Below are 13,943 nucleotides of genomic sequence, written 5' to 3' on the forward strand. Positions count from 1 at the left end.
CGACTCCCCACTGGGCCACAACAGTTTCATAACCCCCAGAAGATATCAAGAAGATTCTTCTCAGGTGAAACTGAACAAGTCCTAGAGGAAAGACTCACAGAAAGTGAATTTGGGTAACGCTCGAATGAAAAAGCTGGCAAAATGAAACCTACAATTCATAAACCAAAAGCTTGTATATAAATAGTGCCTACTTTACAAATTAAAAAAAAAAAAGTGTCTCACATGTAAAAAGGAACAAATGGCAGATAATCACCAGGCATTTGAGGAAAACACTTAACAAGAACGACAAACCAAAACTTAAAAAAAAAAAAAAAAAAAAGCCCAAAAGAGGCAGAAAAATGCAAGGAACAGTTGAAAACTTTAAGAAATTGTAAAATAGTCTGAGAGAGATAAGATATTGCATCCTCAAAACAAAAACACAGTCACATTCTAAAAATGATGCAAGAAATAACTCTTGGAAATTAAAAATTTGATAGCTGAAATGAAAAATTTATTAAAGCAGCTGGAAATGTAGTGAAGAAATTTTCCCTAAAGGTAAACCAGAGACAAGCAGACATAAAGTAGAAAAGAAAATAGTCTTAGATCAGTATAGGAGCTGCAACGTGAGATTAGAAGTTACAGAAAGCGAAAAGAGAAAAACATGTTGAAAGGAAATTACCAAAGAAATTTTCCAAGAAACGAAGGACCTGAATATCCAGACTGAAAAATGCCGTCACAATGAAAGAACAGACCGGCCACAGAGCACATTACTGGGACACTTCTCAAGGCCCTGGATAATCTCTCAAAGGCAATATTGGAAGGTAGAAGATAAAGGGAGCAAAGTTTTCAAAATTCTGAGAAGTTATTTTCAGCCTGGAATTCTATAAGTACCCAAACTACCAATCTTACGAGTGTAAAATAAATATTTTTCAAAGACGCAGGTCCTTTACTTAACTAATTAATATTCTCTGCATCTTTATCAGGAAGCAAGTGAAGGATGGGCTCCTCAAAACTGGAAGAAAACCAAGGAAGAAGTTACTTGATTCCAGAAACTGCTAGCGAACACAGAATCACGTCAAAGTGGAAACAGCAGGATGGTTTTAAATGGAAGCCCCGGGACAGCACTGCTATGAACTAAATGTTTGTGTCCTCCGGTATCCACACATGGAAATCCTTCTCCGCAATGTGATGGACTTACGAGGCGGGGCCCTTGGAAGATGATTAGATTTAGATGAGGTCATGAGGGTGGAGCTCTCATGAATGCGATTAGTGCCCTTATGAAAGTAGGGAGAGAGCTTGCTTCCCCTCTCCGCTCTCCACTGTGTGAGGATACAATAAGTCAGCAGTCTGCAGCCTAGAAGAGGTTCCTCACTAGAATTCAACCATCCTGGTACCCAATCTCAGACTTCCAGCCTGCAGAATTACAAGAAACAAATTTCATTTGCTTATAAGCCTACTAGTTTATGGTATTTTTGTTATAGCAGCCCAAGCTGACCAAGACAAGCACTTACACAGTGGAAAGGAACAAATTCAGATTGGAGCATGAGTATGGAGGATTCCAGGAGGTATTTCAGGAGGAAAAACAACAGAAAAGGTAGATCTCCTGACAGTTTGGGCTATGTGGAAAATTGCATTGAATGGCTTTTTTCATAAAGATGTTAGAGAATACAAGATTTAGGAGACGATTGAAAAAAACAGTGAAACAATAAGGTCATCATTACAGAAAAACAAAGAGTTATTTAGACATTTTACATCACTTGACTGAGCAACAAATAGTCACAATAATGAAAATACTTATGCTTAACCGCAACTTACCATATATCGAGAGAATGAGGAAAGGGAGGAGGAAGTAGCAGAATGGGGGAGAAATCTGGGACTGGTCAAGGGCACAAGGTTTGCTGATGACTTTGTTATAAGTCTTTTTATCACTATTTGACTTTTTTGACTTTGACAAAAATTGAAATTAATTTTTTAAATAAAATGAGAGAAAGAAGAAGTCTCAGAACACTAAAAGATCAATGTATTTTTTCTCCTATTCATTTATCACCTATTATAAGACATTCACATACTGACTTTTTGATATCTCCTTTCTGCTCACGTGATTTCAGTCCTCCGCTTATAAATGAATTAATATGTCAGATATCTGAGCAAAAACTGTACCTCCAAATTTTGGAAGGCCCTGAGTTTTTTCCTAAACTGATACGCAGCTTTCCAACTCTTAAAATTTCTGTTAAGGAAGAAATAATTATCAATCTATACATCGAAACATAACACCTTTAAAAAGTTTTAACGATCAAGATTTCTGATGTTTTGAAAGCAACTTTAAATAGTTGACTCAATTTTTCATTTGCAACCATTCTATATTTCACTTATTACATTAATATTAAATTTATCTTCCTATGAAAGACACAAAAATATCTTGCTATGACTTATATGAGACCAGTAATTAAAGGCCTTGGACTGTTATTTATATCTATTTCCCAAAGACATAAAATAGTTTAAAAATCATTAAATGTATGGTGCCAATTAGAGGGGCTTCAGGCCTGTCACGGGGATTATAACCAAGAATTTCCAGGAACAAATATTTCATTTAAACACTTTCTGCTACTTTTCTTCTTTATGGCACCTAAATTTTCACGTTAATAGCATATTAGAAACTAGCATTAGGAGTAAAGGTTTCATATTCTCTCTTTTCTCTATTTACTTGCTATGTTCTCTTTTCAGCAAATCAATATTTCATAGCTTCCTGTAGTTCTCAATCTTTTTCGTCTTGCTTTTTCCCCTAAGGTTTCTCTAAAACTTCCTATCCCTGGCTCAGACCTGTGCTTTTTCTTGTCACCTTAGAAAGGAAGAACTCGAGCCACGAGGGGTTTGAACTGCTTGACACTCAAAGCCACTGGAAAACAACACGCTCTTGACCTCTAGGTAACTTAGCAAGCAACATGCCCTTGACCTCAAGGCAAGTTTGAATCTTCAATATAAGAAAGAATATTGGAAAACAAGACCATAGTTGATTTAAAAAGTAGTCTGCATTTAGAAGAAAAATATTTACAATGACAATTATTTTTAAAATTGGGCTTATTGTGTTGGACACCCGTCCTCTATTTCCAGGGATATTCTGCAGTCAGGACACATACAAAACAGTCTCATACAGCGTCTGTCCCAAAATTGCTAAACAATAAGAACTAATGTTTAAAATAATCCCTAAGAAATTAAAGATCCAAAACAATTAAAATCAAAATTCAATTTTAATATCAGGAAAGAATGGAAATTGTACTAATGCATTTGGGGAAGGACTTTATTTCAACTAAAGGCTTTCTTCTGGGACCTTGGTTAGCAGAAACCATATTTAGCTCCATCTAAACAATTCGGTTAATACCTCCTGCTCTTCTGTCAATGTTTATATTTAATAAACTGCACCACCATTACCAGTAGATCAAGCCAGTGCCTGGGAATCAGATTGACTTCTTTCTCCCTTCCAATAGACCTCTAAATCTTGCTGGTTGTACTTCTTCAATACCCATTGAGACTAACAGCTCCTCTAATATCCTTCTGAGTGTATTAACCCCAAGGTACCTTGCCACGGACTCAATAGCCTCATTACACTCCTTTCACCTTGTTCCTCCCAGCTGAAACCTTTATTGGTTTGTCCTTTGGACAAATGTTAGCCACTTAACATATATTTCAAGACCCTCCAGGACTGATTCTACTCCCTCACTGCATCTTTTGATAATTGTCTCAACCTGCCTTCTCCTCTCTTTGCACCCCAGCTGCACTGGAGGTCCAATCTTGCTTACCTGCTTTCATGCAAGCTGCTACAGCTTCCTCCAACGTTGTCCCCTCCTTCTTTGCCTGACTATCTCCTATTCATCCGTCAGGTCTTAGTTTAAATGCCATTTCCTCAAAGAAGACTTTCTTGATCCTTAATCTAAATTCTTTCGATATTGTAACCACCTTGCTCACATGTTTATGTTCTGGGTTGCCCTTCACAAGCAGCTGTGTGACAGGAGATGCCAGTGGTTTCAGAAAATTAACAAATTTTAAAGCAGGAAAACGTTATTCATTATTTATGAAAATTGAGGAAAACTCAATTGTCAATTTCGATTGCACATTTTGGGATAGCTAACAGAGCACTATGTGAGGTCTAAAATTTGCTGTGACTTCAATTCTTTATCCTATTAAAAAACAATTATGCTGCGGCCTCAATTTTTTGTAGTATTAAAAAATAATCTCTATTTGAGTGGGATTCCTTACGTATACATTTAGTTCAAATGAATTAATCAATTATTGGTTAAATATTTGTAACAAAATTTAACATGCAGTTCTAAAACCTACCCAAAGGTTCATATCAATATTTTTCATAGCTGTATAAGTGACTAGCGGGAGCAGAGATAAATAGAATTTGAGATATCCAAGGGTAACCTTTGACCAAACATTTTTACATAGTGCTTTTCTTTCTCAAGTGTGTTATATTTAGTACCTTAAGAGAACCTTATTTCCTTCTCAAAAGAACTCCAAGAAGCAGGCAAGAGGGGTTTCATCCTTCCCTCTGCATAGACACAGTCTAAATGGCTTACCCAAAGTCGCCACCTAGGAAGTTACTGACCCAGAGTTAGAATCCAGGAATTTTGACTGCAAATACAGAACTCTTTGCTCCATTCTTGTTCCACTTATGTGCCATAATCTTGAAAATTTAAAGTATTAATTCCTTTGGGGTAACAATGCTCGTTTCAGCTATTCCTAGTTTAAAATGCAAATAATCCGATGAAGATTACATATTAAAACACATTCTTGTGTGAATTAATTTGTCACATCGTTTTCCCTTAAGTTAAAGAGACTCCCAGCTAATAGGAAGATTTATGACCAGTAATGGATGCCGGAAGGAAAAATAAGGGGGGAGGGGGTCTGTCCCAAAAATAGGAGTAAGGGACACATTAAGAAAACTGTGCATCCTTATCTCTTTGTTTACCACCTCCATACAAGAAAGCTTCTATCTAACAAAATATGCTTTATGCCATGAATACTCTAAAAAGCAGCTCTTTTCTGACCATGTGTAACTGGAGGTGATAAAAATGAACTGGCATTTCAATCTTTCTGTACCTGACGGTTGCAGCACCTTACGCTTGGATAGCACCACACAAAGTTATAACATGCGTTCATATACATTATTCAATTGGATCTTTGCCCAAAATACATGGTTTGCTTACTTATAGATGAGAATCTAACTCCCGGGGGCCTTAATGGACAAGTCAGGAACAGACTCTCATTCTTCAGACTCTAAATACTTTCTCCTCCCCAAACCCCACAATGCTCATGTCCATAGAGCATTATTCGCACTGGATACTTACATTTCATCACACCTTGAATTTCATAAACAGGCTTGAGAATCAGAGTACCATAGAAACCTTTAGGGAATGGATTAGTTAAGTCCCACTTATTTGAAAAATCTGTAAGTTTCACAGTTCGTGTTCTGTTCTTGGGGATCTTCCATTCGACAATCTCCTTTAGGGTATAAATATGTTCATCTTCACACTCATAGAATTCTCCTTCTTGTGACAAAGGCAAAGTAAATGAGTGATTTTGGTGATTTCTTACCACTCCACAGTTCACCATTATTTCTCCATCAATCTCTTCAACTGAGTTCAGCATGATTTGTTCATTCTGCTTTATGATGAGATTCTCTAGTTTTATACCCTTCTGATGATAGAAGCAAGGATGCCCTAGTCTACTTGGTCCAATAGGGACGGTCCTTGTAATTTCTTCCATGGTAAGGTATGGAGCTTTATCAGCCACAATCTTAAAAAGACCTAAGAATAGAATTGTGTGAATTAAAGAAAGTTCTTACAATGAAAGTTCTCATAAGAAAATCACAGACAGAGAGTTATAAAACAAGTACAATATAGCTTTTTAAAGTAATGTACCTTTTTAAAGATTAGAGATATTTGTTTTAATCCTGAATTTTTCCAGGTAAAATTTTAATGTATTTTCTGTAGATTACTGATCGTTAGATTGAAGCAAGATAAATGGAAATGAGAAAAATACCTTGAAAGAGAAAAGACCCTCTTCTTGGAAACGGAAACTCTGAATGAGATACTGGCTGTGTCCCAACTACCTGCATGATATTGAGCAAGGTGTTTAATCTCTCAAGATCTTTTTTTTTTTTTTTTTTTTTTGCTGAGGAAGATCCACCCTGAGCTAACATCTGTTGCCAATCTTCTCCTTTTTGCTTGAGGAAAATTTGCCCTGAGCTAATATCTGTGCCAATTTTCATCTGTTTTGTATGTGGGATGCCACCACAGCTTGGCTGCCAACAAGTGGGGTAGGTCCACACTGGGGAACTGAATCCAGGCTGCCAAAGCAGAACACACTGAACTTAACCACTAGGCCACAGAGCCAGCCCTTCTCAAGTTCATATTTTTAATTTTTAAAATGAGAGAACTGGATTAGATCAGCATTTCCATAAATATATTTAAAATTAAATTAAATATTCTAGAAGAAACTATTAAATATTCCAGAAGAAACTATTCCAAGGCCAAATTAACAATTACAAAGCTATTATAGCTGGGAACTGGACAGTGGTGATGTTTGTACAACATTGTGAATGTACTTAATGACACTGAATTGTGCACTTTAAAATGGTAAATTTTATGTTATGTGTATGTTACCACAATAAAAAATGTCTACAAATTTCCAATTAACTTAAGACTTCTCGGAAACTTTAGATACACTGTGACTCAGAACATGAAGAATTTCTCAGATTTCTTTGATTATAAAAGTCTTGTGGAAACATCCACTAATAAATTACAGCATAGCATATCATGATAGATTAGTGCTCCACATAGCTCTCCTTGGAAAATGCCAGGTTAGGTAGTTGCTCTGGATTGAATATTCTTGATTATATAATATCCTTTCTTTTCTTTGCTTCTCTCATTTTACCAGTTTCAATATTTGAAATTTTTCCCTCTGATACAATCGGCATAGTCACTAATACAATGAACTTTTACTATTTAAGACACAGCTTTTTATGCTTTTTATGCTGAAACACATGTTTAAGCTTAATGCTCCTCTTTGAATTATTTTGCTTCTATCCTATGGGGGTATTTGCTTTGTAGAACTTCCAGAAATTTACTTATTGAGTAGATTTTAATAATTCCAGACAAAATAAGAACAAATAAGAAATTAAATAATTGCTTCCTTAATCCAAAAGTAAATTAATGATAATATTATACACCAACATGAACCAAGAAGACAATGTATAAAAAAAACACTAGAATCATACAGCTTGGAAAAAGCATGCATTAGCTTACTCAAGAAATACATTCCAATTAAATTCATCTATATATATCAAATCATTATTAACCAGGTTATAACATCTTTTATGTATATTTTGGGTCACTGTACAAACATTTACGATCAGTTATTTTTGTAGTCGATCTTTGCGCACACACAAAAATAGGATTTTGGTTATTTTTAGATTTAAACTTCCTGAAAAAATGTGAGTGACGCAATCTTGGCAAGGAATGAGTCAGGTAGCCTGTGTGGTCCGTCCTGAAAACCTGAAGAGATTGAATAGGGCTCATCCACTGCATGGGATGCTTGAAGACGGGGAGGCAAACATTTACTTTGAAGGAACTTCTTTTTTATTATGTCTTGTATCAGGGAAAATCCAATAAAATAGTACTCTTGAATTCTCCACAGTAAATGAATTTGTGTGTGTGTGTGCATGCGTGCACATACTTAATCTCATTTGTCTGTGTGTGAAGATTTATTTCTAAGAGCCCACAATCATTATCAGGGTATAGGAAACTAAGCAGTTTTTTGTGAAATAAGTTTTAAAAAATAGCTACCTAGAATCTCATAAATGATAGAGGCACATAGCTTTATTTCTGTCCCAGCTATGTTGACGACATAAGTCACAGAAGAATTAATTCAGCATCTTCTTTCTTGGGGAATTGAGTTCACCTAAGATAATAACAGACCTAAAATGTTGTCAAGTAGAAAAAGCCTGAAACCCTTAGGGCCACCATTATTTCAAGTTAATCACCCACTTCTGAGCTATCTTGCTGAATGTCTCTATTGCAAGAAGAATCTATCTATGAATCTATGTGTTTTCCCTTAGAAGATGATTAAATACACAGTTTAACATACTAAGTGGCAGAGAACAGGAAAAACTATATGATAAACATTTCTTCATATACTACTGCAGCCAATCTAAAGAGTCCCTCCCATAAACAGCCACGTAATGCCATACGAACAAGGGCGAGGTTTTTTTTGATATATAGAAATATGATGTCATATTGGAACTTCAATTTTACAATAAACTAAAGCAGCATAGGCCCGATCAGCTTTAAATTTTACCATTATCTCCTCCATCTTTTTCACAAAGAGTGTAATAGGTTTATCCTGGAGAAAATATGACTTCTTATACTTGCAAGGAAAAACAAAACCCATTTCAGGAGCTGAGTGATCATGATGGTAATTATAAAGTAAGCCAATATGTAATCTTCATAAAGTAAGTTAAAAAGCAGAAAGAAAATAGATTTCCATTTCCAAATTTGATTGTCACCTATTAAAATGGATATTATTGTTATTTTTAAATTAGAAGTTGTTCATAAAGAGCATGTCACTTGAGAAACAAAGATTACAAAGAAATGCAATTAATCTGTTGAAAATTAGTCAATGAGTAAATTTATGCTTTGATTTTACATCCATGAATCCTAGATTTGGGGAGAGTTTATATTTTCAATTAATTCCTAATACTCTGTAATCATTATTATTAATAGTAAGAAGTGAAATTTATTTAGAAATTTACAAATTTGAGTGATTTTTTTCATATGTATCATTTATCCTCACAATAATCTTTTAAGAACAGTAAAACAAATATTATTGCTGGGGGGTATAAAAATGGTCATGATTTTCATAGTCATGACTCTAGAATCTCAAATCAGACCTAAATCTCATGCTTAAGGCTGCCCCCCTGTCATACATATGACTTACAAGGACATTGCTTATAAAAACATTTTTATTCTACTTCACAAAACACGTATATAGATTTCACGAGCTGGCCCTCCCTTTGCATGGATGAACTTTTCCAGACCCTCCAATATGAGAAGAGCAAGAATAATTTCCTGGTTCACTGTGCAGAATTTATGCTTATTGGATTTTTTTCTACTTTTTTCTTCTTCTATCTCATCAATTCCCTTCCAAATAGGGAGTAATTTTAAAAATTAAATTTTCCAACTGTGTATTACAATATCACTTAATATACATAGCATAAGATCATTGTGAAGAGCTTGCAGTCTTTTTTCCTAGTCAAATCTCAAGCTTGCTTTCTCAGTTCCAACCAAATATATACCCTCTATCTCTGAGATGAAGAATCTTAGAGTGAACTTTACCTACCACTTCTCTTCCTCCTCTCCCGTCATCAAAATTAAGATTATTAAAATATTAGCAGCTTAGAATGTGCAGGAAATTTACACTTATAATAATTTAGTTTTCCAAATAGCAATATGAGGCAGCTACAAATAAAACACAAACATGCTACAGATAAGCACATGAAGGTTTGAAGAGATAGCATAAATTCTCCATCATCACATAGCTCACAAGACACATGGTAGGTTTTTGTGTCTCTAAAGATCAAGGGCTTAATCACAGAGTTACACATTTCAACCTTTTGCTATTATCATACATCATAAATTGTTTGTCCAGCCTTTCATTAGCTAACAGGGAGGGTTCCAAGGTAAGAGTCCACCCTCCTTCTGGGTGCAGAAAGTCTTAGAACTGTTTAAATCAAACAACATAAGAGAGTCAACTTCACTGATACTTAAGATGTTGATCGGCACTAGTCTCATCTGTTCGTACGTCAGAAGGCCCTGTGCCTGAAGATGCAGGTGAGGCCTCCGAGGGAGGCCGGGGAACTACACAAAGGGAAGGGTTGACAGTGTTGCCCACACAGGTTCATACACTGTCAGGTGCTGCAGCTCACCTGGCCATTTATAAGTGGGTTTCCAGAATGTATTATCATAGTTTTTAAATAAAGCAATTCTTACAAAATGGATAAATGGCTTTAAATTGCCAAGAAACCATGTATTAAAAATAAAACTACCATAAACACAAGTGAACAACAAAAAAATGGCAGAGTTGACATTTCTACTCCCTCTCAAGCTTTCCTTCAGCCATATTATGAGATAAAACAATGATACTCTAGTCTAATAAAATATGAAAAGTTACTGAAACATTTTTGCCACTTCAAAGTTATCAAAATATAGATTCATATCCACTATCATTATAAGGAAATTTGCCCTTGAGATATAGGTAAAGATACATCAAATACACACACACAATTTTAAATAATATATATTTGAGATACATGTTCAAAAATTTCTAGTGGTTTGAGCTATGTGAAGATTTGCAGACAAATCAGACTGCTACATATTTCTGGATCATGTGTCTTATCTCTCTGCCAAGAAAACAAAGTGCGTCTCACTTCTTTTTGTGATTGTGTGCCTCTGCCTCTTAAAAAACTGCACTATGTTTGTTCTGCAACCAAATTCCTAACCATCCTTGTTATTTTATACTTGCCTCTATAGATTTCTCATTTCACATGCTTCTTGTGACTTTTCCATCACTTTTTTACATTCCTAAGACAATTCTTAGGTCAGCATATCTACAAAAAATATCTTCTTAAAGACCATCCCAAATCCAATATTTCCAAATCGTAGCTCAAGCATCTCTACTCAAGTTTACATTGAAATGGAGTGCAGGAAATGCTCTATCCAAGCGAAAAACTCAAAATCCTTGAGCAAAGTATTAGAACATATAATAATAATGTCCAAACTACAAGAAAATTCCCCATATTTCTGAGAGTCAATTATAGGATTAGTGAACATCATCAACTAATGAGCAATTGCAACAATCTTGATAGAAGAGTCTCTAAGAACAGAAACAAGGAATGTGAGGAAAGTCAAAGTTCATGATAAGAAAATTTTGCACGGCAGATTAACTGAGTATTTCAAAGGAGAGAAGACATACTGAAGATGGTGACCAAGTTTGTTCAACGTTAGAGGAGAGGAAGTGAGGCTGGAAAATTCCTATGTCTGAGTGTCTTTACATGTAGGAATTGTCTATAATAGCCATTAACAGTTTTTGATAGATCTTTTACCTGGAGGTAAAAAGAACAAATCATAGTTCAACTCATTTTTACCTCTTTGGTTCAATCATTGCATGAAAAAAAAAAACACCCTCCTTTTCCCAATAACATTTAAACTCCTTGAAAAGAGTATGCAATATCCAACCATTTGGGATGTTTAACATGGAATTTACATTAATAATGTCAGGTTTTGAAATCAAACGATATAACTTGATGTCTATGCCTAAAGCTCTCTTATAATCATAGCTTATTAATAAATGTCCTACATACTTGTTCATGTTAAAGCTTTCTCTCTCCCAAGCAATGAGAAGGAGTAAGAGACCTCGGGCGAGGAGAGAGGATGTGAGAAATTCTTCTTCTCATAAACCTTGGGGAGAGCACAGCTCCCTGGACTCTTCATTCTGCAGAGCATGACCCCTTGCATTTTGGGAAGACACATACAGGCATCAGGACTGGAAAGAACCCCCACAGACCTTCGGCACCCCATATCTCTGACTAAGCTTGTTAGGAGAATATTCAAAATACCACACATTTACTACTTCCAGCGCTGAGTGACTTTAGGCAATAGAATTTTCAGGGCCAGAAACACACAAGTATCCCAACGGTAAAGTGGAGTGGTTAAAAGTATGAATTGTTAGTTCAGACAGCCTGGGTTTAACTCTGGCCTCAGCCCTTTCCTTGCTGTGCAAACCTGAGAACTTAAACTCTCAGGGCTGCAATTTCCTTTCCTGTAAAGTGGAGAAAATGATATAATCTACCTCACAAAGTCAATGTGATGATGAAATGCTTAGACAGTATTTAAAACACAGCAAGAACCAAAAGAGCAAGAAACGAAAAATAATCGTTATTCTTTCCCCTCATTTTTTTTCACTCTGGAATTCTCAGCCATTACAGGATGGATATAAGGTCAGAGATTAGCACTAACAGGGCCAAAGTGGACAAACCAGACATTCCAGTCTAGAGCATATTAAATGAGACAAAATATATAGAATCCACAATTCAGTGTCTGACACAGACTGAGCAAAAAATCCTGGCAATGAGCATTTCGATAGATTTCACCAGTGTCTGAATATGGAAATGAGCCTCAGGTGATCGCTTTATGTGGACTACCTAGAGAAAATATTTCAAAGTTGCTTTGAGGAGTTTGACCTCATGCTTTGATAAATTGCTTAGAATTTAACCATCATAATTTCATGCCCATAATAAGCAGATTATAGAGAGATGTAAGCACATTTTAAATGCAAATATCATACTGCTTGTAGTTATTCTCAAGGTATACATTATACACAATTGCTGAAGTTCCCTTGAAAAAAAGCAACAGCAAACTGCCAAGACATTTTTGAAAAGGTGTTTTATTCATGGCTCTGAAAGGTAGCTGAAGCCAGTTGAGGGAGGAGTATATCCTCCCTCTGTTTTAATGATCTAAATTTCGCTAATGGAATGTTAGTGGAAAGAGCCTGGGAGCCCATGTGGCACTGATGGCGTTGTTCAGTATTGATGTTGCCTGCAAATTAAATGTACCTAAGTAGCCACCTGTTTATGCTTACGATTATGTAAAGTCCCATATGTTTCCCTCTCTACGCATGGGAGGTAAATATTGAAAAAATTATTCTGGTGTGAAGGGTGAAAACAGCAGCAATTCTTCTATAACTGTCAACATATGCTGCAATGTTTCCTTTAATGTTGTGCTTTGTCTGACATATTTGCTGATTTTTACCATGCAGTGTTCAAAAAAATCTGTTACCCATGGTTCTACAAACAATTAAAAATCAGTTTACATTAAATTCAAATTAGGAAGAGATGATTTTCTGATGTAGCCATAAGTTTTAAATGGATTTCAGAGCTTATGATTTAAGTAGATTTTGATTTGCAATATAAAGAAGACTGTACTCTTATTTTTCTAAATTCATCCGCATGTAAAAAGGAACATTTTCTTCCTGAGCGCATCCCTTAGATTCCATATTACTAGGCAACAAAAAACTAACTCAAATAACATGAATTTGAAAGTCCCAACTAAAATCGGCAGTGGGTTCTTCCACTGGCTAGCCCACCACTATTCCCACTGGATTTGTTCTAGAAAGCAGATTGCTGGACCCCAGACAGAAGATCTGACCTGGTACTTGGTAGCTGGTACCTGGTACCTGGTTAGCAAGAGCTCAAGAGCAGTTTTGAGATGAGCCTCCTCAGAGCACAGGGACATCTGGGGCAGGGAACATCTGTGGACTGCCTCAGACTCTTCAAAGATTGGCCCCAACAGTAGCTTGCAGGAAAGACCAGAGAAACTGGACTTGCTAGACAATGAAGGTAAACAAACTGGAATTTCATATGGTTTACATCTGATCAAGAGGGGTTTAAACATCAACTGTCTAGCAGACTAGTCATGACAGTCCGTGACTTCCCAATAAAGTATTCACAAAAAACACACAGAATATTGATAGAAAAAGATGAAAACTTACTGCATCATCAATAACTAAGAATAACAGACCAACTGCCCCAAACGCCAGAAGTTACTTTCATAATAAAGAAGATAGAGCTGAAATGAGAACATCGGAGGTCTATCCACGCTCCATCTCATGAAACAGAGGCGCCTCTTTAGATTTTTGAAAAATAGGAACAACAGTTATCATTGAGTGCTTCTATAGGCTAAGGTTTGTAGCAACCACTTAATGATCACCTCATTTCATTTATTCAATTCTTGGAAGAATTTTGTGAGATAAATAGTATTAGTATTTCCCAACTTTATAGATGAGGAAATTAATAAACTGATGCACTAAAACACATCAAGGAGGTCCCCAGTCTTTTAAAATTTTGGTAT

General features: G+C 35.8%; 1 protein-coding gene across 3 annotated transcripts in view; it reads right to left on the reverse strand.

Annotated features, from left to right (window-relative positions):
- Positions 1-13,943, reverse strand: part of THEMIS (thymocyte selection associated) — a 177,639-nt gene that overhangs the window by 97,414 nt on the left and 66,282 nt on the right. For 2 of the 3 annotated variants that reach the window (XM_023651047.2, XM_023651048.2), the window contains exon 3: positions 5,328-5,786. The exons of the other annotated variant lie outside the window; for it this stretch is intronic. In XM_023651047.2, the coding sequence (XP_023506815.1) occupies positions 5,328-5,786 (459 nt within the window). The remainder of the gene's footprint in view (positions 1-5,327; positions 5,787-13,943) is intronic. 3 annotated transcript variants of the gene reach the window in all.

Source organism: Equus caballus, chromosome 10 (assembly GCF_041296265.1).
Source record: "Equus caballus isolate H_3958 breed thoroughbred chromosome 10, TB-T2T, whole genome shotgun sequence".
In the NCBI taxonomy this organism is placed as follows: Eukaryota; Metazoa; Chordata; class Mammalia; order Perissodactyla; family Equidae; genus Equus; species Equus caballus.